Genomic DNA, 25,932 nt, shown 5'->3' with positions numbered 1-25,932 from the left:
AGAGAGCAGTCTGAGGGGTAATAGCTATTGCTTTAACCTGCTTGGATCTGGATTGCAGTCTAGGGTGGAGGTCCTGGGGTGTGTGTCCACCTTGCCAGAGTGTGTGGAGGCTTCAGAAAGGGCACCCAACTAATACCTCCAGCAGCTAAGAAAACCCCAGCATTTGGGACAAAAGCTCCCCTGTCTAGTAGCAGAGTCCTACTGTGGCAAAAAGCCCAAAAGTCAAGCAATTGAGTGGCAAAATGAGCAGGCAAAGGAAAAAAAGCAGACAGAAGATTCCAACAATACACTCCTATTTTGGGGACAAAAAGGATCAAAGCATGGAACAGGAGGAAGACAGTGAAGTCAGAACTCCTGCACCAAAAGCTTCAAAGGAAAATACGAGCTGGTTACAGGCCATAGAAGACCTTAAGAAGCAGATAAGAGAAGTGGAGGAAAAATTGGGAAGGGAAATGAGAACGATGCAAGAAATTTATGACATAAGAGTCAACAGCCTGACTGAGAAAAATAACACCTTAAAAAACAGACTAACTCAATTGGCAAAAGAGGCTCAAAAAGGCAATGAGGAGAAGAATGCCTTAAAAAGCCAAATTTGCCAGATGGAAAGAGAATCTCAAAAGCTCAATGAGGAGAATCATTCCTTCAGAAATAGATTGGAGCAAATGGAAGCTAATCACTTTATGAGAAATCAAGATGCTGTTAAACTGATACAAACAAATAAAATAATAGAAGGCAATGTGAAATATCTCATGGGAAAAACCACTGACCTGGAAAATAGATCCAGGAGAGATCATTTTAAAAATTATTGGACTACCTGAAAGCAATGATCAAAAAAAGAACCTAGAAATCATCCTTCAAGAAATTCTCAAGGAAAACTGCCCTGATGTTTTTGAATCAGAGGGCAAAATAGAGGTTGAAAGAATCCACCGATCACCTCCTGAAAAAGATCCCAAAAAGAAAACTCTTAGGAATATTATAGCCAGGCTCCAGAATTACCAGATCAAGGAGAAAATATTACAAGCAGCCAGGAAGAAACAATTTGAATATGGTGGAAACACAATCAGGATAACCCAGGATCTGGCAACTTCTACACTGAGGGATCGAAGGGCTTGGAATATGGTATTCCAGAGGGCAAAGGAGCTGGGATTAAAACCAAGAATCACCTACCCAGCAAAACTGAATATCATGTTTCAGGAGAAAATATGGTCATTCAGTGGAATAGAGGACTTTCAAGCATTCTTGATGAAAAAAAAAACAGACTTAAATAGAAAATCTGACATTCAGATACAAGAAGTAAAAGAAGCATGAGAAGGTAAACAGGGAAAAGAAATCATAAGGAACTTATCAAAGTTGAACTATTAACATTCCTACATGGAAAAACAATAATTGTAACTGATAAAACTTTTCTCAGTATGAAAATAGTTGAAGGGAATATCTATCTATCTATATATACACACACACATACATATATATGTCTATATAGGGAGTATATGGGCATATGAATACATATGTCAATGTGTGTATATATATATACAGGTATACATAGACAGAGGGCACAGGACCAATTTAATAGGAAGGGAAGATACTTAAAAGGTGAAATTAAGAAGTGAGAGAGGAATATAATGAGAGGAGATGGGGAGAGACAGAATGGGGTAACCTATCTCATATAGAAGAGGCAAGGGGAAATGGTTACAATGGAAGGGAAGAATAGGAAGGCAAAAGATAATGGGTCAACCTTATTCTCATTGAATTTGGCTTGGGGAGGGAATGACATACACACTAAACGGGGTATCTCAGCCTACAGGAGAGTAGGGGGGAAGGAGATGAGAGGGGGGATGATGGAAGGGAGGGAAGGCTGGGGGTGGAGGGAAGTTGGAAGCACCCACTTTTGAAAAGGGACGGGATCAAAGTAGAGAATAGAACAAGTGGGAGGTGGGATAGGAGGGAGGGAAATATAGTCAGTCTTTTACAATATATCTACTATGTTATATGTAATTGGGAAATAGGATATACAGGCACTGGGGCATAGAGATCCACTGGAAAAGTCGAAGGCGGTATGGGAAAAGATATGGGAGAGAGCAGATTGGAGGAGGGGATGTCCTGTGGGACTGCTATTTTGGGGCAGTGGGTAGGGGAAAAACGGGGAAGAAATTTGTAACTCAAAATCTGGTGGAAATGAATGATGTAAATCAGAATTTAATAAAGCATTTGAAAAAAAAATTTTTAAATAAACTTGACTTATCCCTGTTATCCCTTCAAGCTACCATCCATCCTTTTCTCTTTCCCTCTCCTCCTTCTTCACAGCCTAACTCCTAGAAAGTTATATCTACTCTTTGCCTCCATTTCCTCATAATCCTAATTCTTAATTTTTTGTATTCCATCTCCAGACCCACCATTCAATGAAATTGCTCTCTCCAAGGTTAGCAACAATCTCTTAAATGCTAATTCCTCTTGGTCCCTCTATGGCATTTAACACTACTAACAAACTCCATATTCTATTTTCCCCCCACTTAATAGTTTTTTCCAATTACATGTAAAGGTAATTTTCAACATTCACTTTTGTAAGATTCTGAGTTCCAAATTTTTCACCCTCCTTCCCCTACCCCTACCCAAGACAACAAACAATCTGATATAGATTATACATGTACAATCATATTAATCATATTTCCATGTTAGTCATATTGTGAAAGAAAAATAAGAAAAGGGAAAAACCACAAGAAAAAAAAAGTGAAAACAGTTTGCTTTGATCTGCATTCAGACTCCATAGTTCTTCCTCTGGATGTGGATAGCATTTTCCATCATGAGTCTCTTAGAATTATCTTGGATCACTGTATTCCTGAGAAGAGCTAAGTCTATCATCACACAATGTTGCTGTTACTATGTACAATCAAACTCCATTATTCTTGATACCTGCTTTTCATTATTCTTCTCTTCTGGTTTTCTTACTACTACCTTTCTGATTTTTCAGTCTCAGTTTCCCTTGCTTAATCATCCATGTCCTACTTTCTCATATAGAAATGTACTGCAGGGTTCTGTCATGGGACCCCTTCTCTTCTCTGTACATAGTACTATTTCTTGGTGATGTCATCTGCTCCCATGAGTTCAATTATTTCTATGCAGATGGAACCCAAATCTATATACCCAGACCTCATCTTTCCTGAGTTCTAGTCCCTGTCACCAACTACCTGCTGGGCATCTCTACCTGGATGTCTCAAAGGCAATTCTAACTCCACATAACCACAACAGAACTCCTTATGTTTTCCCCTCAATCCATCCTTCTTCCTGACTTCCTTTCTGTCAAGGGCACCACCATACACCCAATCACCTAGGTTTACAGCCTAGAAATTAACCCCAATTCTTCCTCTACCTCACCACCCCCCACCATGGGCAATCAGCTGTCAAATCTCACTGAGTCTATGACACAGACTTTATCTCCACATCTCTCATAACCACCCCCTTTATTCTATTCAAATCCTCATCACCTCTGGAGCACTACAATGACCCCTTAATTGGTCTGTCTGCTTATATCTCTCCCCTTCTTTAAGGAATCTGCTACACCCTTTGCCAAATGGATATTCCTAAAACACAAATCTGACCACTTCGCTCCTCTGCTCATGAAGGTTTAGTGGCTCCCTAATGCCTTTAGGACAAAAAAACCCTAAAATCTTCCATTTGGTATTTAAAACCCTTCACAACCTGGCTCTATCCTATTTTTATAAATTGATGTCATAATATTCTTTCATATTCTCTATGTTCCAGCCAAAGTGGCCTAGTTAAAGTCCCTTATACAAAACGTTCCATCTTCCACCTCAGTGGCTTTCAAAAGGGTATCTTTCCATATCTCAAATGCTCTTCCTCCTCATATCCATTTGTGGAATGAGTTTTCCTCAACCCGAAGCTCAAATGCCACAGTCTACAAGAGGCTTTTCATAATTGTCTCATCTGTTAACAGTTCTTTCCCCTCCCCATAAAAATAACCTCGTGTTTACTTTTCATATATTTTGTATTTACTTGTCTCTATACTTGTTTTAGACTAGTGGTATCTATGTTGTATCCAACCCAGAAGACAGCAAGTCAACAAGTATTAAGCACCTATGTGCTAGGACTGTGCTAAAAGCTGAGATACAAGAAAAGACAAAAACAGCCCCTGCCCTCAAGGAGCTCACAGTCTAACTGGGAAGACAACATGCAAATAACTATGTACAATCAAGGTATTTCCAGGTTAAATTGGAAATCATCACAGAGAGGAGACGCTAGCATCAAGGGGAAGTATGGAAAGGATTCTTGAAGAAGGATGGATTTTAGCTATGACTTGAAGGAAGCCAGGGGAGTCAGGAAAAGAAGAGGGAGAAAATTACACGTTTAAGGCTTGTCCTTTGTATCCTCAGAGCTTAGCACAGTGACTGGCATGTAGTGACCAACTTAATACATGTTTGTTAACTTGAATGGAACCTGTACCAAAGCAGAAATTTCCTTCACAACAGCACTTCCTGACCTGAAGTCTGTGAATTTGTTTTGTTTTTAATATATATTTGATAATTGTAACCCAGTTGTTCTCCTTTCTCATCCTAAAATGTTATTTTACAAAATTATAAACAATATACTGAGAAAGGGTCCATGACAACACAAAAAAGGGCAAGAACCACCCCCACCCCCACTGCCAGCTCTCCAACTTCCTTAACAAGTGGTCATCCAGCCTCCATTCAAAGACCTCGGGTGATGGAGAACTCACTACCCTCCTGAGGCACTTCTGGACAGCTCTCCCGGTCAGGAAACCTTTCCCTACAGACATCTCTACCTTTGCCACTTTCCCCCATCGCTCCCTTTGGGGCCAAGATGAACAAGTCTGAGCCGCCTCCTCCTCCTCGACAGCCCCTCGGACCCCGCAAGGCGGCAGCGTCCGTGTCAGCCCGCCCTGCCTCCGCGCCCGACGCTCCGGCAGCCCGGTGCCCGGGGCTCTCCCCATCCTCTCTGCTCTGGACCGTCTCCAGTTCGTCAGGATCCTTCCCAAAATGTGCTGCCCAGAGTCGAGCACAATACTCCATCGGGGACCTGACTGGGAGAGCTGGGGGCAGCGCGCCCTCCTGGCCGCTGCCTGCTGCCGCCCCCCAGCCACGGCCCCCGATGCCGCCGTCCCCCGGCCCAGGCGCCCTCCCGGCCTCTGCCCCTCACGCCCCCCTCGGCCTCGACCCCCCTTCCCGCGGCTGATCGCCGCCCCAGTCTTTCTCACCCCCCCGCCCGGGCCCCCTGCTCACCTGGAGGGCAGGCGGGTCCGCGGCTGCTGCTGGCGGCCTCCTCTGACCATCCGTCCCCGGCCCCGGCTCCGCCGCGGGAGCTGCTCCGGCGGCCGCTGCGCTCGCGAGGCTGAGGCGGCGGCGGCGGCGGCGGCGGAGGAGGAGGAGGAGGAGGCGGCGGCGGTGGCAGCGGCAGCAGCGGCGGCGGCGGCGGCGGCAGCCGAGGGGCGGGAGATAGCACCCCCACGCCTCAACCGAACTTGTCGTGGATCCGCCCCCTCCGCCTATTCTTTTCGCCTCCCATTGGCTGAGTGACTAGCGTGGCAGCCCACTCGCTTGCTTAGTGGCTCGCGCGACCGTCCCTCCGGATTTGCCTGTCCAGATGGTTCGGTTGAGGTTGCAGGTGACGGCGAAGGCGCCTTAGCTACCTCTAAGCGAGTTGGGGCGAGTAGAGAGCTAAAGCGCCATCGTACGCCCCAGAGAGGAACTGCAACGAGCGCATCAGGCACCTGCGCGCAACTCCCTGCCCCCCCATACCCACATCCCCCAGCTGCCTGCACCTCCCCTATACACCAGAGGTGATGCGCCCATTAAAGTTCTTACCCAAGCCTCCTGCTGCCCCCTAGCGAGGGGGGGAATGGGACCGGGGCTGGGGCTTGGGAGTGAGTAGGGTAGGGGTAAAAGCGGCAGAACGGGAAATCAGGTGCAGTTCTGGCAGAGTTTAGCGGAACCTGGCAAATAGTAGGTGTTTAATTAAGTGTTAATTGACTAATAGGAGCCGTGTGATCCTGGGCAAGTGGCTTCCCCAAACAAAATTCTGAAGTTCCTAAGAAATCATCTGGTCCCACATCTTCATTTTACAGATGAAGAAACCAAGTCCAGGTTAGTGGTCTTGCCCAAGGTCATACACAATGTGGGGTTGTGACAAGGCCGGGGAAACTAAACCCACCTCTCCTGACTGGGTTGGTGGTTCTATCTGACATTCTATTAAATTCTGCGGGTGTCAGTCTCTTTTCTTGTGAAAAGGGTTAAAACTTGTATTAATAATACTATGTATAGCGTTTTGAGGTTTGCAAAGCAATTTACATACACTTTATGTGCCTCAGTAATATTGTGAGGAAGTAAATCTGTAAACTGTAGAATATCAAGGAAATGGGAGCTACTGTGCTTATCTAAAGTGCTAAGATAAAAACCTCTCCCACACCTCCTTCAATTTTGTGCTCGATTGTGGATCATCATAGGAACTGTATAACCTTATACTAAGAGCCCATGTGGAAATGCACCCACTAAAAGACCCAAGGATCACCACACAGAACATAGAAGGGGAGCCTAAAGCACCTATACTCATGATATATATAACATGTTAATTCCACTCAGATTAAACAATTAGGTCTGACTTCACCTTACATACCCAAGCTTCTTCCTACATATCCTTTGAGAAGAAGTGTTCTGTAGTATAGATTTGGAGCCAAGAGACCTTAGTTCAACTTAGCTTACTATTTCAATAGCCTCCTAACTGGTTTTGCCCCAGTTTTTCCCCCATTCCATTCCTCACATCACACATCCTCCCTGATAGAGATTTAACCTCATCACTCCCTCACTCAAAAAGATTTAGTAACTTCCTATCAAATAAAATAACAGCACCTTAGCCTTGCTCTCTACACTGGCTCTACCCTCTCCAGTCTTTAGTGATTCACTTTCACTCTATAATTCAACCCATTAAGACTCATCATAACTTCATGCATTTTTTGTAATCTGCTCACCAAACTGGAACACCCCCTCTCTCCACACCACTACCTGTTAAAATCCTACTAGTCTTTCAAAGCTTCAGCTCAACTACCACCTCCTTCATGAAGCCACCACTGATGCCACACACTACTCCTTCCCACCACTGAAAATGATCCCAAATGTTCCTTCTTCAGACTTTTGCACAATCCCCAAACTCCCCTCCTTCTTGTATCTTACGTACAATGTCTCACAACCTATGAATTAAAATTTCCTTGAGGTAAGGAAATGTGTACAGTTCTTGCATCTTAATATCCCCAGCAGTAAGCAAGCAAAGGGCCTTGCATGAGGCCCTTGCACTTAAGAAACATGTTGATTGAGTAGGTACTTGATTACTTTTGCACTGAACTGAACTGATAAAGGGGCTGTTAGATTTCGCTAAAATGGAGTCATGTTAATTATGCATCAGAATAAATTTCATTCCCTCACTCAAGAAAGCTGAAGCTCAGAAGAAAACAGTCCAGTGTTCCTTAACATTTTTATAATGTTCTATAATTTAGTATCAGATTAATAGATTGTAACCTACTATTCTTCTCCCTCCCATTCCACCACTGTCCTACCAGAAAGTCAGATAAAAGCAAGAAATGAATTCCTATTTCTCAGCCAGGTTTTCTAATGCTTCTAACCTCTAGTACTGCTCTTACCTGAAACAGTGAACTTACATGGAGTTGTGGAAAGAGCACTGGGTTCAAATCCTAGCTATACAACTTACTACCTTTGTGACTTTGGACAAGTAATTTTGCGTGTTTACCTGTCAAATGAAGGGGTTGCACTAGATATCTCTAAGGTCTCTTCAGCTCTAAATACTATGGTCCAACAGCCTTAGAAACATCTAGGCAACTGCTTGAACTGACATTTTTTTCCTGTAAAAAGCAGATTCAAACCAAGTCCTTTGGTTACTAAACATACTCAGTCCCTGGAAAACCCCAAACTGTACTGCTGTTACATATAAAAGAAACAGAATGAATAAGGCAGCATGGCATAGGTGGTAAGGAGTATTTTCACAGGGTACAGATTTAACTTCCAACTCTCACACTTTTTAGCCTTATGGCCTTGAACAAGCCCATCTCCCCTTTTGAAGCTTCAAGTTTCTTCATCGGCAAAATAGCAATTAACTACAGAAAGAGGGTAATGGGGTGGTAAGGGCAAAGAACTTGGAATCAGAAGGCTGGGATTCAAATCTCTGCTCTCACATGGGAGGCAGTTTCATCCTTTGTCCAATAGGAAAAGTACTTATACTACCTACCTCACAGGGTAAATGTGAGTAAAGCACTTTATAAAACATGTTCACAATTATGCCTATTATTAACCATCTGACAGGGCTGAGAGGATTAGAAAAAGAATGGTACACAAAGTACTTTGTAATAACCCCAAGCTAAGCCTGAAGGTCTGAGGAAGCAAAGCTTTGTGCCCCATCCTAAAGGGAGCAAATTGTAGGAGCTAGGTCATCCAAATAAAGTACAGTAGGTTCAGTTCTGCTCACTATAATCTACCAAGAGGGCTCAATTCTTATTCATGGGTTCTGGGTTCAAATTCCAGCTGCCACACTTTACTAGCCATGACAGGTCACTTCATTTCCTGGTATCTGTTTTTTCATTTGTAAAATGAGAGGACTGGATTAGATGACCTAATGCCTCTAACAGTTCATAATTCTAGGATTCTGGGATGGTGAGAATAAAAACAGGTTTCATTTTTCAACCGCCAGGAGCATTGTCTTTATATATACCTACTAAAAACCATCCAATGGATAAAATACTTACTTGACAAACTTCCTGTAAGCTTTTTATTTTTCATTTACAAAGGGCATAATAATAGCACCTTTCATCTGAAGAGCTGAAGGTGTTTTTACAAATGTCAACATTTTAAAACAATCACACAAAGAACAAGGAGTCTTGCGATCAGTCTCTGATTCAAAGTGCACCATTTTCCGGAAGCTGTCATAGAGCAGTCCTACCAATGATGTTTTCAGGAAACAAATCCTGTTTCTGTTTTATAAATCAAATTGGAAAAAAGGCATAGTCCCAAATCCTTTCACAATACAAGCATCCGTTTGAAAAAGAGGACAAGAAAAGAAAATTGGCCCGGCCTCAAAAAAGGGAGAATTTGAAGGGTAGTCAGCGCCACCGAAATATAACTTGTAAAGCAGCCAACACTATTTCAGAAACACCACAGTCTACCTCAAATGCCTGGGGTAGATGCTAGTGTAAAACACATAGGAGGCTGACATCTTCCATCACTTCTAGACATGGGCGTACAGAAGGAGATGATGCAGGCTACATACTACCTGTATTGTGGACCCAGGCCCCTTACCACTGCACCCAGTTAAATCCACTTACAGTAGTAAGATTTTCCTGTGAAAAGCATCAAGCAATAAAAGGTTAAAGTATATAACAGGGTGTCAGCAAAAGGGAGTCGATGGCAATTAGAAGCAGACAGTGCTCACTACAGCCTAGGATATTTTATTAGAAACCAAGTATGTTGAAAAAAGTAAAAAATAAGTCACCCCCATTAATACAACACAAATGATTTCACAAACAACCTACACAGGGAGTAACAGATCCTCCTGCCTACAAACATATTAAGACTGTCAATTAGCTCCCACACCAAATGACATTTATTGTTCTATATGGTACATAGCCCTTTTTCATGAGATGGAGTCCAAATATTCCTTCTTAAGTTTACAAAATTCTAATACATTCACTCTTCCTTGCAACTGAGTAAATCTAAATGTTCCTTTTTCTTTCTGTCAAAAAGCTATTACACTTTTTTTGACAAGAAATTAGGCATGTCCACAATTGAGCAATGGATGTAGGATTATCATTATTAGCATATGCCTTATCAGCGACATACAAGTGCAGTCCCATAAAAGAAATAGTCACATTGGAGGGAGAATTTAAACAATGACAATGATATAGGAAGAGAAGTGTCAGAGGGTAGGGCAGGGTACTAGATATAACTAGTTTTATTGGTACAACTTAAAAGCAGTAGAGGCTGAACAATTCAATACAATTTATAACGGAAAAAAAAATACTGTAATAAGGAGGTGTTCAAAACAAACAGGAGTTATTTGCATCATATATCAAAAGATCATCAATTTCCAGTGTTCCACAATTAGTAAAATACACAACTACGGATAGTCCCATAAGACAAAAATACCTTTTTTCCCCCTGAATTCAACTGGGGTCAAGTCAGTAATACAGAGCTACTGACCTGACATTAGTTCAAGTGTGTGCAGAAAAGTGTCCAAGCCACTTCTTTTTCTGATAATAGCTACATAATCAAAAGCTACACAAAGGAAACTGTTAGGGAAGGGGTGAAGTGAAGTAGGAAGGAAAACAGAATCTCCAATTACTGAAGAAAATTGAAATCCAAAGGGAATTGTGCTCTTCGTTTCCCCAAACACAAAACCAAACCAAAAGTGTCCACGAAAAACAATGTGCCAAGGAGAACTTTAGCTACAGTGATTTTTTTTTTTTATTGCATTTCAGGGTGACCTGGAGGTTATTTACCTAGAGGGAAAAAGTTGATTTTCAAAACTACCTGAACAGATACTAAAGTGCTTTATTAAAATTGGCTGGCTTCACAAGATTCCTGGAATGACAAAAATGAACCACAGTCAAGGAATACCAAGATAGTTCACAAAATGGTCAAAGCCAACATGACTCACACCCACAGCTCTGAGATGGGCTGCTGGAACACTTGTCCTTCTTTAACAGACAGTTGCATATTAAGAAGTGATCATCACACCACTGTAGGTGTTCAGACTACTCACACAAAGTCTCAAACATGATACAGAACTTTAAGGAAAGCTCTGACTTGTCTTCCTCTTAAGCTTCAAGGTTTTTAGGGAATTACATTTCACATATATGAGAAGCCTTGACTCTTTTCACTTTTCCAGTTGCAACCAAATCAAAACTCTTTCTTAAGGTGAAAGGCAAGTGTTACAGCAAGAGAAACCATGATTTTACTTAATGGTACTCGTTGGATGGATTGTAAACTGAGTTAATCTCAATCCACTAACTGGTATCAAATTAATACATCAGCATTACAAGTATTAAATGTTTCAATACTACCTACAGAAGATAGAACCAAAATATTCATATGGCAGTTATGTTCTTTAGGCACAGTTTAGTGATTTTTAAAAAATAAATACCATTGAATTTCAATTCAAGTTCTAAACCTGATAACCAAAGAGTTAAGATATTCTTACTTAGGAAAACAAGGTATACCTTTAAGCTAACAATGGAGGTTGTTGTTGAAATTTCTAATACTTAACCTAGCTGGATTTCATTTAAGATTCTTTTATTAAAAAATACAAGGAAATTTGAAAAAGATTGATACAATTATTTTAACGTACAAAGTCATAAGCTGGAGTAGGATTTGCATTTTGCCTGGAATTTAAAAGAACAACAAAGAGGGCAGCCCTTTCGACCAATTTATTTTATAGCCACTTAAAATATCATCCAACAAAGGACAATGTTTACAGCTGGGACAGGTGTACACAACGCAAAGGCATTTACAGTCCATCGTGCCCACTGAATAATAACTTTGCTGCTGAAATTTCTTAAAACTTACCAAACTTAAAAAAAAAAAAGCTGAACAATACAAAAGGAGGGGAATATTTCGGTGTGGTCTGTTCTTTCCAATTTGCTTTTTTAAAAAAAAGGAAAAATGTTCTGTTTCCCCCCCAAACCAGTAATAAGCAAGAACTACATGCAGCAGTGTGGATGTTAAGACATTTCTCAAAGTCTTTGCAAATAAGTCCAAGGTGGGGATGGGACGGGGAGGAAATCAATAGAGAAACATTGCTATAGACACCATAATACACAATAAATTTAGATAATTTAAAATAAAAAAGGGGGGAGGGGAGGCAAGAGGCAGCATTTCAGCAGCAAAGTGCTCAATAAAAAGTATATTGTAGAGGGGTAAATACAAGGAATCTGGGGGGAGGGTAGGAAAAGGGATCAGCAGGATGGGCGAAGGCCTCAAAGGAAATACGGCGTAGTTGTTCTAGGAGGAATTACACGTTCTGAATCTGGAACTGCCCGGAATAACTTTGGTTCTCTTGTATTTACATCTTTGAAGACCATGATTGAGGCGATATTTCCACAACGGTAGCAATAATTGGGAGCTGACCATACTGTCACCAGCTTTTCATCAAACATAAATTTATACCCTTCATGCACCAGTTGATGTGCTCTGCAGATGAGTTTTAAGTTGTTGATGTGAACAAACTGCAATATCAAAACATATACATAGGCCTTGTAAACATTCAGAAAATAAAAATGCAATGTGCACAGAGAATTAGACTGTTAGCCATTTAAATTAGCAAATCCTTATTCGATTCTACATAAAGAGGCAAGCTTTCCATTAGGAAATCAAGTTTCAAAAGTCTTCTCCTTATTTACAGTTAACTCCAGCAGTTGTCAGATATCTTTCTTACAAACTGTGACTTTTAACAAGTCACTTCCCTTCTCTGGGAAATTTTTTCATAAATAAATTGTTTTCATATATAAAACAGAGGTGATGATATTGGCAATGCCTAATTAAAAGGGTGGTTTGAGATGACCAAATGTGATAATGTAAAGTGATCTGTAAGCCTTAAACTACACATAAAAATGTCAGATATCATGACGATATAAGTAGGGATAATTTTGCTCTTTTTACTTGTACCAACAATGCTTAATTAGCTCAGTGTCTGGCACACAGTAGGCACTTAATAAATGTTTGTTAGTTCTGTGACTATGGGAAATTCAATGAGAGATCCCTGAGTCTCAGTTTCCTAACTGGCCATATAGAGAGAAAGCCTGAACTACTGCCAACTCCTCATATTTGTTGTGAGGAAAGCAATTTCTAAGACTTAAAGGGTTATAAAAAAAAAAAAGGTTATAATTATTTATTATAAAAAGTCATTGAATGAGTAGAAAAAGGCAGAGCCCAGTCAATAGGTCAATTCATCACTAGGAAGAGTTTTCTCATCTGTTCAAATGGAATACCAGAACCTACAAGTCCAATACAGCTCTAAGGATCCAACTAGATAATGTATCTAGCACTCTTATCAGGGCTTCTTAAAACTTTTTCCACTCCCCACCCCTTTTCATGTTTCAGGGTGTTGCATGGCTTGAGGGCAATGCCCAGTGAAAAGTGCGCATGCTTGGTCTTCTGAATCAAGGCTGTAGCAAAGTTGCAATATACAACACTGGCAAGCACTGCCCAGAAACACCTTGGATTCATGACACATTTGATTTTTAATTAATTCTTGCTCACTGTGCTTTCAGAAACCTTTTGCTATTGCCAAAATTTTTGAGACCCCATACGTGGTCAAAACCCACAATTTAAGAAGCATTGCATAGGGGGCAGGTAGGTGGCACAGTGAATAGAGCACTGGCCCTGGAGTCAGGAGGACCTGAGTTCAAATACAGCCTCAGACACTTAACACTTACTAGCCATGTGAGCTTGAGCAAGTCACTTAACCCCAATTACCCTGCCTTCCCCCCTCCAAAAAAAGCAAAAAAATAAGAAAGAAGCACTACATAAAGTATATTGCTAGTCCTACCATTGTCCTCAGCTAAACAAAAGGTTTCCTACCCACAGTCACCAATACAAAGTCATTTCTATGATCAACCAATTAGTAACTGGTCAATCTAAAGAGCCAGGAGACTCAGATATCTATGCTTTTGATCTCAGATCCGCCAGTTATTAACTGTGATTCTAAGTCACTTGCCCTCTACTGATCTATCTCCTCATCTGTCAAATGAGTGAACTGAACTAAAGGTCTTAAGATCTTTCACCTTGAATATTACATATACTACAGTTCCCTTCAGCTCTAAAAGTCAGTCAGTCAAGAAACATTTATTAAGCTCTTACTACGACGTGCCAGGCACTGTGCTAGGCACCAGGACACAAAGAAAGGCAAAAGACAGACTCAACTCTTGAAGAGCTCACTGTCTAACGGGGGAGACAACATGCGAATGACTGTACCAAAAAGATACAGGGAGAATAACCTGGAGACAATCAACAGAGGGAAGGAACTATGATTCTAAGATCCCTTTTAGCTCTAAAATTCTTTAATTCAATTTATGCTACATTAATCAAGAATGACTTTTACCTCATTTGTGACCTTTGCTCCAAAAAGCCAACCTGCTCCCCGTGGACTGATTGCCCAAGTATCTACATCTTCAGGATCTGACCACACCAAGTCACAAAATGCTCCTTTGTGAGGAATTTCCTGATTCCTTTCAATGGTTCGGATTTGATCCAGTGTTTTGATGTCTGGAGAAAGACCACCATGGACGCATAAAATCTGCTCATCTATTAACTGGAGAAAAATGTGAAGAAAAAGGTTAGTGTGAAATGTTTTCAAGTAAGACTCAAGGTTATAATTACAGAAAGACTCCAATGCAATCAAGTTAACAACCTTGTAACTTAGATCAAGAGGAGACTCAAAACCATACAAACCAGGATCAATTAAAGGAAATGGAGATGTTTAGCATGAATTCAAAAAGACTTAAGGGGAACATGACTTTTGTTTCTTCAAGTATTTGAAGGCTTGTCATTTAGAAGACATAGCAGATTTAAACTGCTTAGCTCCAGGGGACTCAAGAAGTAAAAGCAACTTGCTAAAACAGTATTAAAAAAGCTGTCTGATTAGGTATCACTACCATAGTTCACCATTACTGAAGTAATTGAGAAGCTAGATGACCACTTAGCAAAAACATGCACAATGATGTCAGAGGGTCTAAAATTATATTAAAAGAAGTCAGTACAAGAAGGAAAAACTCAAGTACTAAATTCTGAAGACACTAAAGAGAAACAGTTTCAATCGGGAAAAGGAAGAATTGTGAAAAAGAAATATCCTGGTTCCACCCAATTTGGATATTTAAGAGACATGTACCCTTGAGACATATTCCCTAAGAGTAGTCTCAGGAGAGTGAAATCTCAGAAAAGGCTAAAGGTGGTAAAAGAAACAGCCAAGGACAACAAAACACAATGTTGCAGTTTTTGCTTTAAGATATATTGAAGAAAAGAGGTAAATCAAGAAAGAGATAAGACCTCCTTCTATTCAGGGTGGGTAGGGTCATGAAAACAAACAACAGCAAGAATGCAGCTTGGAGCAATTATTTTGGTTCTGTTTTCTCTGCCAAAAAGAATGAACTCTGGCAAAACAGCTTTGTAAACCTGGGCAAATATCAGTACGTCTCAGGGCCTCCAGACAACTGTCAGGTGCCAATCTGCATTAATAGAAGACGTTTCCCAGTGAGTATGTAGAAAAGTAAATAGTAATCACAAGGAGCCAGCACAGTTTTATCAAAAATGGGTCACGCCAACTAACCTCATTTCCTTTACTGACAGAGTCACTAAACTTATAAACTGAGGAATGCTAAAGATACAGGTGACTTAAATTTGAGCAATGCATTTGACAAAGTCTCTCATGTTATTCTTATAGAAAAGACAGAGAGATGTGGGCCAGACAACAGTAGTTAAACTGCTTCAGAGTGGTTGCTAAAAAGTAATTAGTAGTTCAATGACAACTTGGAAGAAGGTATCTACTATAATATAACAAAAATCTGTTTATTCCAATGATACTTAATATTTTTACCAATGACTTGTATAAATGTTTTCATAATGAGTGCTTATTAAATGAGCAACTGACATAAAGCTAAGGAAGATTGCTAATATGCTATATGATAGGAAGAAAGAATATCATTTCAGATATGGTAACCATCACTCTAAGATGATGATGTTTAATAGGAATAATGTAAAGTTGTACAGTTGAGTTAAAAAAAATCAATTTTTCAAGTACAAAAGCAGAGTAAAGTAGCTAGACTGGAATTTATCTGAAAATATTATCTAGGAATTTTAATGGACTACAAACTCAAATGATACAACAGTTTCCAATGGTGGCCAACAAAGTCAATGCATTTTGAAGCTATATTAAGAAAGGTATATAAGGCCAAGCCTGAGGAGATGACAGTCACCTGGTACTCTGCTCTGATCAGATCTCATCTGGAGTACTAGATTCAGTTCTGGATGATATATTTTAGGAAGGACATTGATATGTCATAGTATATAGAGGAAGAAAATCAAGAGGGAAAGGTCTTGAGATTATATTATATGAGAATTATGTGAAGGAAATACAAATGTCTAGTACAGGAAAAAAAAAGACCTGGGGAGTATGTTGAAAGCATTCTAACCATCTTCAAGATCTAAAAGACTGACATTTAGAAAAATTAGGTTTGTTCCACTTAGCCCTTGAGGGCACAACTAAAACAAGGCCTGGAAAATACAAAAAAGGTAAATTTGGGCTTGAAGTAAGGAAAAAATTCCTAACAATTAGAGCTCTCCAAAGTGGAATTAGCTGACTAAGGAGACTGCCTTTCAGTGGTCTTCCACCCAACAAAGATGACCATTTATCTAAAATGTTATAGAGGAGATTATTATTTAGGTATAGACCTCTGAAATCTCTTCCGACTCTGAAATGCTGTACAATCAGAGAAAAGGAATTATCTACCAGAAAGGTGCAGTTAGATTAAAGAGGCAGCATGAAAAAAAGCTAGATTTCAAGGAAGAGGGCCTTGGGTTCAAATGTGCTTTGCTACTTATCTGTGAGCCTAAGCAACTCAATAAATCACTCTGATCCTCAATATTCACATTTCTAAAATGAGAGGACCATAAATAAATAAAATGGAAAAAAAATAAAATAAAATGAGAGGACCAGATTTGCAGCATGGAGACATGATATCATGGATAAAATCCTGTACTTGCAATAAGAAAGACCTAGGTTCAAATCTAATCTCTAACACTTACCAGCTACAAGACCATGGCTAGGGAATCAATTTCACTCTCTAAGCCTGTTCCCTTATCTGTATCTTCTAACTCAAAATGTATGCTACTATAACTAGATGACCTCAAGATCCCTTCTCTCTATAAATCTATGATAATGTGACTTTTAAGTCTCTTCAAACTTTATGGTCCTCAGTAAAATAATTAAACATTAAGCATTGTGAATTAACATTTATTGAGACTTAGGAAGGAAAATATAGAAGCGTTTTTATAAACTTACAGCTGCTACTGTGAGCATATCAAAGACTTTGGTACAGTATCTCCAAGCATTAGCATTCCCATATTTGGTTTGGCACTCATCTGCAAAAGAAATGAGAGTATCAGTATCCTTCCATAAATCAATGATTAAACTCCGGAACTGAAAGATAAAAATCGATAAAATGCTTTACTCCAGCATTCCATGTTCTAAGGTTCCTTCCAGCTAAAATATTTGGTTCTTTTCAGCTCTACAACTTCATAATTTTAGGTTAGTCAAAACAATTCCATAAAGGATTAAAATTTTCAAATGTTAGTCTACTATGTGTGTGGAATACCTGGGGTAAATGAAAAATTTGGAGGTAAAGAAATATTAATTCTCTCACCATGTTTTAATTAATTTTAAACAAAGAACGTATATAGAAATCACTTATTGCCACCTCCCAATTATTGGTATGGCTAAATTCCCAAGAAGTAGTATAAAGAGGCTCTCTGAACTGGCAATTAAGATTTCCATTATCATTTTGTTTTATCATCTCAGTTCTGAAAAGGTATGGTATAACAGACAAAGAAACATATTTGAAATCAGAAGGGAAAAGTCAAATTTTAGCTCCGCCATTTACTCTCTGTGTGACCTTACAAAGGTGAGTTTTTTCATCTATAAAATGAGGTGGAGGCAGAACTAAGATGAAGGACTAAAGGCAGGGACTCACCTGAGCTCTCAAACCCTTCCAAAAACCTTTCAAAAATGAGACTAAACAACTTCTAGAGCAGACAGACAGCACAGAGAATATGAAAGGATGATATCTAAAAAGTAAAATTAAGAGGGTGAGAGAGGAATGTAGTGTGAGAAAGAGAAAGGAAGAGGTAGAATAGGGTGAATTATTTCACATAAAAGAGGCAAGAAAAAGCTTTTTACACAGTGGAGGGGAAAAGGGGGAAGGTGAGGGGAAGTTAGTGAACCTTACTCTCATCAGAACTGGCTCAAAGAGGGAATAACATACACACTCAATTGAGTATAGAAATCTATCTTACTTATACCCTTCAGCAAAGTAGGAGAGGAAGGGGATCAGAGAACAGGGAGAAGGAGGTGATAAAGGGAGGGCACATTAGGGAAAGGAGTAATAAGGAGCAAAACATGGAGGAATTAATTAAATTAAGGATTAAATTAAATTAAATTAAGGAGGAATAGGGTGAAAGGAGAGAGAGAACAGAATAAACCAGGGGGAAGGGGGTATGGGAGGAAGGGTCGGAATAGGATGGAAGGAAATACAGTTAGTAATAGTAACTGTGAAAAAAATTTTGAAGCAAGTTTCTCTGATAAAGGTCTCATTTCTCAAACATATAGAAGTGAGTCAAATTTATACAAATAAGAGCCATTCTCCAATTAACAAATGATCAAAGATATGATCAGTTTTCATATGAAGTAATCAAAACTATCTATAGCCACATGAAAAAAAACTCACTAGTGGTTGGAAAAATGCAAATGAAAACAATTCTGAGGTACTACCTCATACCTATTAGATTGGCTAATAGGACAGAAAAGATAAAGACAAAGGTTGGAGGTGATGTGGGAAAAATGAAACTTTAATGCACTGTTGGTGGAGTTGTGAACTGATTCAATCATGAGCAATTTGGAACTATGCCCAAAGGGCTATAAAAACTATGCAGACCCTTTCACCTAGCAATACCACTACTAAATCTCTATCACCAAAGAGATTAAAAAAAAAAAAGGAAAAGGACCTATATAAACAAAAATATTTATAGCAGCTCTTTTCTGGGGGTAAAGAATTAGAAGTTGAAAGGATGCCCATCAATTGAGGAATGGCTAAACAAGTTGTGGTATGTGATTATGATGGAATACTATTGTACTACAAGAAATTATGAACAGGATGCTCTCAGAAAAACCTGGGAAAACTTGCAGGGACTGATGCAAAGTGAAATGTACTGTGTACAAAGTAACTGCAATACTGTAAGATGATCAGGCATGAATGACTTAGCAATACAACAATGCAAGAGAACTCTGAAGGACTTAGGATGAAAAATGCTATCCATTCCCTTAGAAAGAACTGAAGGTATCTGAATACAGATTGAAGCATTTATTTTTTACTTTTTCCTGAGTTTTTTTTTTCCTTGTCTGTTTTATTTCACAACATAAATATTATGGGTATGTTTTGCATGACCACACACGTATAACCTATATTGAATTGCTTGCTTTCTCAAATGAGGAGGGGTGGAAAGGGAGGAAGAGAGAGAATTTGGATCTCAAAAGTTTTAAAAAGGAATGTTAAAAATTGTTTTTACATGTAACTTGGGAAAAATAAAATACTAAATAAGGAGGGGAAAATTCAAATAGAGGAGAAAAAAAAGAAATAAAACTTGAATCAGCCCTACCACACACCCCCCTCACCGGGCAAAAAAAAAGAAGTTACACAAGGTGATTCCTAAGGCCCATTCCAGAAGTAAGATATTATGATCTTAAATATATAGAATATCTGAGAATCAACATACCAAAGCACACAAAAGACCCGTATAAATTCAATTATAAAGTGCTCCTTAAGAAAATAAAGAAATAACTTAAATAACTGGAAGAATATTCATGGCTTGTGACTAGGCCAATATAATAAAAATGACAGTACTATGAAAATTAATTTACACTTTTAATGCCTTAATAATCAAATTACCAAGGGTACACTTTGTAGAACTTGATAAAAATAACAAAATTCATTTGGAAAAACAAAAGATCTAGAATAGCAAGAGAAATGATGAAAAGAAGTAGGGATGAAGGGAGAATAGCACTTCCAAACCTCAAACTACATTATACAGCAGCGGTCATCAAAACCATCTGGTATTAGTTTAAAAACAGAGAGATAATCAATGGAACACACCAGACAGAGAGAATCAGAAATGATAGAATTCAATAACCCAGTATTTGATATGGTAGAAAATATAAATTATTTAGGAAAAAACTCCTTATTTGATTTTTTTTTAAATGCTGGGAAAACTAGAAAGTAACCTGGCAGAAATTAAGCATAGGCAATTTGTTAAGGGATGTCAAGGGGTCCTTGAAACTTGTCTTTCAGAGTTGACTATGTTGTGATTGCCTGTTGACAACCAACACTTTACACATATTCCACAATACATTCTAAATGTATATGCCACATTAATATTAAATATCATACTACATAAAAATGGGAAGAGAAGTAGATCATATACCTCTCACAGTTTTGCACAAGAGACATAGTATTAAGCAAACAAGAGATAAATGCAATTACAAAAGATAAAATAGATAACTTTAATAATATGAAACTGAAAAGCTTATGCACAGAAAAAATTAATGCACAGAGAAAGGAAAGAGGCTGAACAGGAAAAAATCTTTTTATCAGATTTGGTTTCGTATCCAAGATATATAAACAACGTGTGTGAGTGTGTGTGTGCATGCGTGTGTGTGTACGTGTGTGTACGTGTGTGTGTGTGTGTGTGTGTGTAAAACAGCCATTCCCCAATAAATATGAACAAACAATTCTCAAAAAAAGGATAGTAAAGCAAGGTAAAAATGCTCTAAATCACCAGGAATCAAGAAAAGCAAATCATAAATAACTCTGAAGTTCCACCTCACACTCTGAAACTTTGCAAAACTGGCAAAAATATAGCAAAACTAAAATTTTGGAGGAGTTGTAGAATGAGACTACACTGATGCATTATTGGTGGAGCCACTGTGAAAGGATACAACCATTTTGGAAAGCAATTTGAAATGATGCAAATAAAGGAACTAAAATGTCCATCCATGCCTTTCATCCCAGAGACTTCATTACTGGGCTTATACACCAAGGAAACGAATGATAAGAAAAAAATCCTCATAAATTCCAAAATATTTGCAGCAGCACTGTTTGTGACAGCAAAGAAATGGAACAAAGTAAATACCTATGGATTGGGGAATAGCTAAACAAACGGTGGTATGTAAATGTAATGGAATATAACTGTGCTATAAGAAATTATGTGATGAATATAGAGAAACATGGAAAGATGTACAAGAACTGATACAGTGGGAGGCCAAGAAAGCAACATACACAATGACTACAACAATGTAAATGAAAAAACTACACACCAAAAAAAAAGAAATGAGAAACAAAATTATAAAGATCTAGTAGAACCCTAATGAAAAGATATAAAAAGATACTCCTAACACACCCCTTGGGAGAGGTAGGAAGTTCACAAGTGTTAAACACTGTACATGTTTTCATACTTTTTCACTGTACTGATGAGTATTACTAATTTTTTTTCCTTTCCAAAAAATATTATTTGTTATATGGGATGTATCTGGGAGGGGGAAGGCAAGGGATACTTGGGATAACTCTGATGAAGTAAAAAAAAAGAGGAGACATCAATAAAAAATTATTTTAAAATTAAACAAAATAATTTTTAAAACTGTTCTATATTGGACTTAGATCTTAGTTAACCACATTGATATCTTGCAATATTTATAGGTATAAGACCAGCTCTTTCAAAGATTCACTATTTTACATCAGAATTGATGTAATATTTGCATTTTAAAACAACTTCAAATGCTAATAACTGTTGAATTGGGAGGGTGGGCAATTAACAAGATGATAAATTTTGTGCTCTTATATCCTTCTCCATGTGCAAAGCACAACAAAGATATGATCTCCTTTACAACAGTCATTATTTTAAGCTTCAATAAAGTTGAAAATGCCTTAAGTGTTCTATAATGGAGAAATAACTGAACAAACTATGGTACAATCAGCATAACAGAATATTTTAAAAGAATATCTCCCTTTTCCACCCCCCCATATATGTATACATATATTTCTAGAGCATTACAATTCATATATATTCTTATATATTATTGTGAATCATCATTCTCAGTATATGTGTCATGTCTTCATTAAACCTCAAGAGGGCAAGGCCTAAGTATTATTAAACTCTGTATTTCCCACAAGGTGAAATACATACAGAAGTACTTACTAAATGCTTGTTGCATTGACTCAAATCAAAACAAATAATAAAGGCATGAAATAAAGCTAAGTGAAAAAAAGCTTACACATGAATTACATAAATGAAAAATATACACACAAATATTGGGCAAAATAAACAAAAAAAGATGATGGAAAGAGGCACAGTAGGGAAGCACTCAGAGGAATTAGTTCTAGAAAGGGCTTTTAAAGGTTATCTAGGACAACCCCGCTCCTTAATTTTAGAGATAAAGAAAATGAGGCCCAGAGAGAGAAAGTGAATTTCCCAAAGTAACAGAAGTATTAAATAGCAGAACTGGGTTTCCAACCCAGGTCCTCTGATACTGAATCCAATACTGTTTGCACTTCAACATACTATCTTATGGATTAAAAGATTTTCTTTCAAAGTTAAATTGGTTGTAAAGTTAAGTTCAGTTTATTCTATTACTGCTTAAAGTACACAATGATTTACTTAGAAGACAGCTAACTCATTGAAAGACAAAATTTCTCTGAAATCTAGTATGCAAGACTTTTATGTCCAACTTTTCTGACCCTGGCTTCCAGGACAATTTTGCTTGGATTCTCATATTACAACAATTTTTCTTCAAGTAACATGAAGAAAATTTTCACTTTCAGAAAATATACAGAACTCTGTTTTAATTAGTGAGTTATACACCTGAAATGAACAATACTGCCCCAACTCTGGAATATTTCATTAATTAACATTAATTGACAACACTACAACATTCACATTCTGAAGTTGATGAAAGTGTTTTTTAAAATGTGGAGAAAAAAGAACGTTGAAAAGTATATACTTTGAAGGGAAAAATACAAAACAAAAAAAGATGGGAGAAAAGTCTTACCATAAAATCCATAAACCTGTGTTATCTGTCTACTCTCGTGATTTCCTCGTAAAAGTGTAATACGATCAGGCCATTTAGCCTTTAGTGCAAGAAGGTAAGTGAAGGTCTCCAAACTGTAGTAACCTCTGTCTACAAAATCACCCTGCAAATTAAAAGCACACAGGTATTAGCAACATAGTAGTGAGGATGATCCTACCATTTACTAAAGTTCTCATTCAATAGACCTCACTGTGCCAAGTCATCCTGAATTCCTAAAAGCTATGTTAGCAAAGTAGATGTTCTAGAAAGGCTCACAAGGTGAACCTGGAGACAAAACAGCAGGTCTATCTTCCAAGTATCAACATGAACATAACTAAACTGGAAGAGGCTCATGAGATACTAGATAGTAACCTATCAAGTAAACATTATTTTTGACTACATCAAACTATCTCCTAAGATACATGGTAGAGTCACAAGTTCCCTGGTAGAGAATGTCAACAATGATCCTGAGGCTTCTTGAAGCACTTCCCTACCTTCCCTGGATAGGTGGGATAATACAGACATGGAACACTGCATAGACAGTTAATAGCAGACTCAGTTGATGTGTTGGTTAGTTCTGCTCAATTACTTTCTTTTTTGTTATAAGGGATGGCACAGTGGAGAGAAAAGGGGAAAATATATTCAGAAATGAAGATGTAAAAACAAAAGAGAATAACAATTTTTTTTAAATGAAGGAAGACAAATACATATACTTAGAATGATTTCAAAACCTGATTTCTCAGTCTTCTGAGCTGACATCTTTTCAAATATTTGACATTTTTGCCCTATTTAACAACACCCTCAAGTTTTGCTTAGGTCAACCTTAAATTGCTTTGTACATATACCAACTAAAAGGGAGGTATTCTAAAAGTCCGCAAGATTAGAAGCCTATCATGGGAAAATTATATAAAGGTAAAAGTTCATTTTAAATGACAATCAGAAGAAAAATGACAGGATACAAGACCCTAACTGGCTTTGTGACTTTGAACGAGTCACTTCACTTCTTAAGTCTTAGTTCCTCATCTATATAAGGAGATTAAAATAGATGATTTCTAATGTCTCATTTAAATAGAAAATTCTAGGTCTCTGAAAACAGTAAATGTACCCTACTATTAACTTAGCATCAGAAATTTTAGAATCACAAAGAGAAAATAAGTAAATAGTCACCTTAAGGGAAACAACACTGAAACAAAAATACTTTCTGCAGAATATCTCTGTAGACATGTACCATTAAAAAATCAAAATGGGGGGCAGTGAGCTGGTGCAGTGAATACAGCACCAACCCTGGAGTCAGGAGGACCTGAAGTCAGGAGAACCTCAGTTCAAATTAGACCTCAGACACATGACACACCCTACTAGCTGTGTGGCCTTGGGCAAGTCACTTAACCCCAACTGCCTCCAAAACAAAATGAAAATGGAAATTCAAAAAACTCTGAGTTCAAAGGCACCTCAAAGGGAATTTAAGTCCAAAATCAGCTGAAAAAGGAGGAATTCTCTCCTCAACCTTTCCAACAAGTGATCATCCAGTTACTTGCTTGAAGAATTCCAGTGACAGAGAACTCTCTAAATGCTGAGGTTTCCTCTTTTTGAAAGCTCCAACTGATATAAGACTTTTTCTTATATGGAAGCAAAATATGTTTCCCTATAGTTTCTGACCGCTAATCAATCCTTTGGTCTCTAGGATCAAACAGAAAAAGCTTATTCCTCTAGGAATAAGTACCTCTCATGTGGTAATCATATAAATGACTAAAATACACCCACTTAAATTTAGCTAACCACTTATCACCAGTATTTACATACCATAAATATGTAGTTTGTATCTGGAACTTGACCTCCAGTTCTGAAGAGTTCACAAAGGTCATAGAACTAGAAAAGAAAAATAAGATAACCCTATCATGTATTCTTGCTAGCAAGTAAAATTATAAAACCAGTAATTAAAATATATAAATTACAAAAGCAACTCACAGAATTTACAATTGAAAAATCTTTGAGATATCCAATACTATTCCCACATTTTACAAAAGAAGAAAGTGAAGCCCAAAGAAGAGAAGCAGATTGTACAGGGTCATGTAGATAATAAGGAAGAGAGCTAGAATTCTAAGTACACAGGTCTTCTAAGTAAGTAGAGCCTAAGAATTTCCACACATAAAAATGAAGTAGAGAAAAAACAATGGAATGATGGCAGCAATGAACCCCTAAAAACCTAAGCCCAGAAAAAAAAACAAATCATTAATACTAAGTGACTTAAGGGTCACTACTCCTACTGCTACTACTACTACTACTACTACTACTACTACTACTACTACTACTACTACTACTACTATTACCACTACCACCAGATTAATATTACAATTACTACTAGATCTTTAATAGGGTGGAACCTTAAAGAATCCAAGTTTCTATCTTCTTGTAACAATTAAGAAAATCTCATAGCCTAAAATGGAATTCAAATATCAATCAATAAACCGACAAGCACTTATTAGGTAACCACTATACAACAGCATTGTGCTAGGGACTAGGGATACAAAGCAAAAAACCGTGTCAGTCTCCACCCTCAAGGAGTTTACATTTTTTTAGTGGAAAAACAACAACAACAACAACAACACATAATTAAATGCAAGGTATATTAGAGGTTTTAAAAAAAAAAAGTTATGGGAGTGGGCACTAGCTGCTAGAGAATCAAGAAAAGTTCCATGTAGAAGGTTGCACATGAGCTGAGCTTCGAGGGGAGGGAAGGCATTCTAAGAGTTGGAGGTAAGAGGAAAAGTGCAATCTACCCATGGGGCGGCAGCCTATGCAAAGGCATAGAAACAGGAGATAAAATATCACACACTATCAGAACCAAGTCAGTCGGCTGGGCTGGAACACAGAATGTGTAGAGGTGAATAATATGTAATGAACCTATGAAAGTAAGCTAAAGTCAGACTGTGAAGGGTTTAAAATGTCAAACAAAGGCGTTTATATTTAACAGAGGCAGAAGAGAGCCTTGAGTTTCTTGAGCTAGGTAGTAGCATGGTAAGA

General features: G+C 38.2%; 2 protein-coding genes across 10 annotated transcripts in view; both read right to left on the bottom strand.

The window, feature by feature from the left end:
* SCAI (suppressor of cancer cell invasion) overlaps positions 1-5,397 on the bottom strand; it is a 206,783-nt gene extending 201,386 nt beyond the window's left edge. For 3 of the 5 annotated variants that reach the window (XM_069082772.1, XM_069082773.1, XM_069082774.1), the window contains exon 1: positions 5,256-5,374. Coding sequence is in view for 2 of the 5 variants with exons in the window: in XM_069082770.1 (XP_068938871.1) it covers positions 5,256-5,305 (50 nt within the window). In the remaining 3 variants the exon portion in view is untranslated. Of the gene's footprint in view, positions 1-5,255 lie in introns of all 5 variants that reach the window. The other 2 variants (XM_069082770.1, XM_069082771.1) reach the window with 1 other exon arrangement.
* Positions 5,398-8,779: 3,382 nt separating this feature from the next.
* PPP6C (protein phosphatase 6 catalytic subunit) overlaps positions 8,780-25,932 on the bottom strand; it is a 48,139-nt gene continuing 30,986 nt past the window's right edge. For 3 of the 5 annotated variants that reach the window (XM_069082755.1, XM_069082760.1, XM_069082758.1), the window contains 6 exons: positions 24,712-24,777; positions 22,894-23,035; positions 17,083-17,162; positions 14,128-14,337; positions 12,133-12,253; positions 8,780-11,554 (listed from right to left, as the gene is read on the bottom strand). In XM_069082755.1, the coding sequence (XP_068938856.1) occupies positions 11,418-11,554; positions 12,133-12,253; positions 14,128-14,337; positions 17,083-17,162; positions 22,894-23,035; positions 24,712-24,777 (756 nt within the window). In that variant the 3' untranslated portion in view covers positions 8,780-11,417. Of the gene's footprint in view, positions 12,254-14,127; positions 14,338-17,082; positions 17,163-22,893; positions 23,036-24,711; positions 24,778-25,932 lie in introns of all 5 variants that reach the window. The other 2 variants (XM_069082757.1, XM_069082756.1) reach the window with 2 other exon arrangements.

Source organism: Petaurus breviceps, unplaced genomic scaffold, assembly GCF_028583685.1.
Source record: "Petaurus breviceps papuanus isolate PSGF00001 unplaced genomic scaffold, PetGlider_PUasm1.0 171, whole genome shotgun sequence".
In the NCBI taxonomy this organism is placed as follows: Eukaryota; Metazoa; Chordata; class Mammalia; order Diprotodontia; family Petauridae; genus Petaurus; species Petaurus breviceps.
Note: the sequence above shows the minus strand (reverse complement) of the source record. Positions and strands in the feature narration are given on the sequence as shown.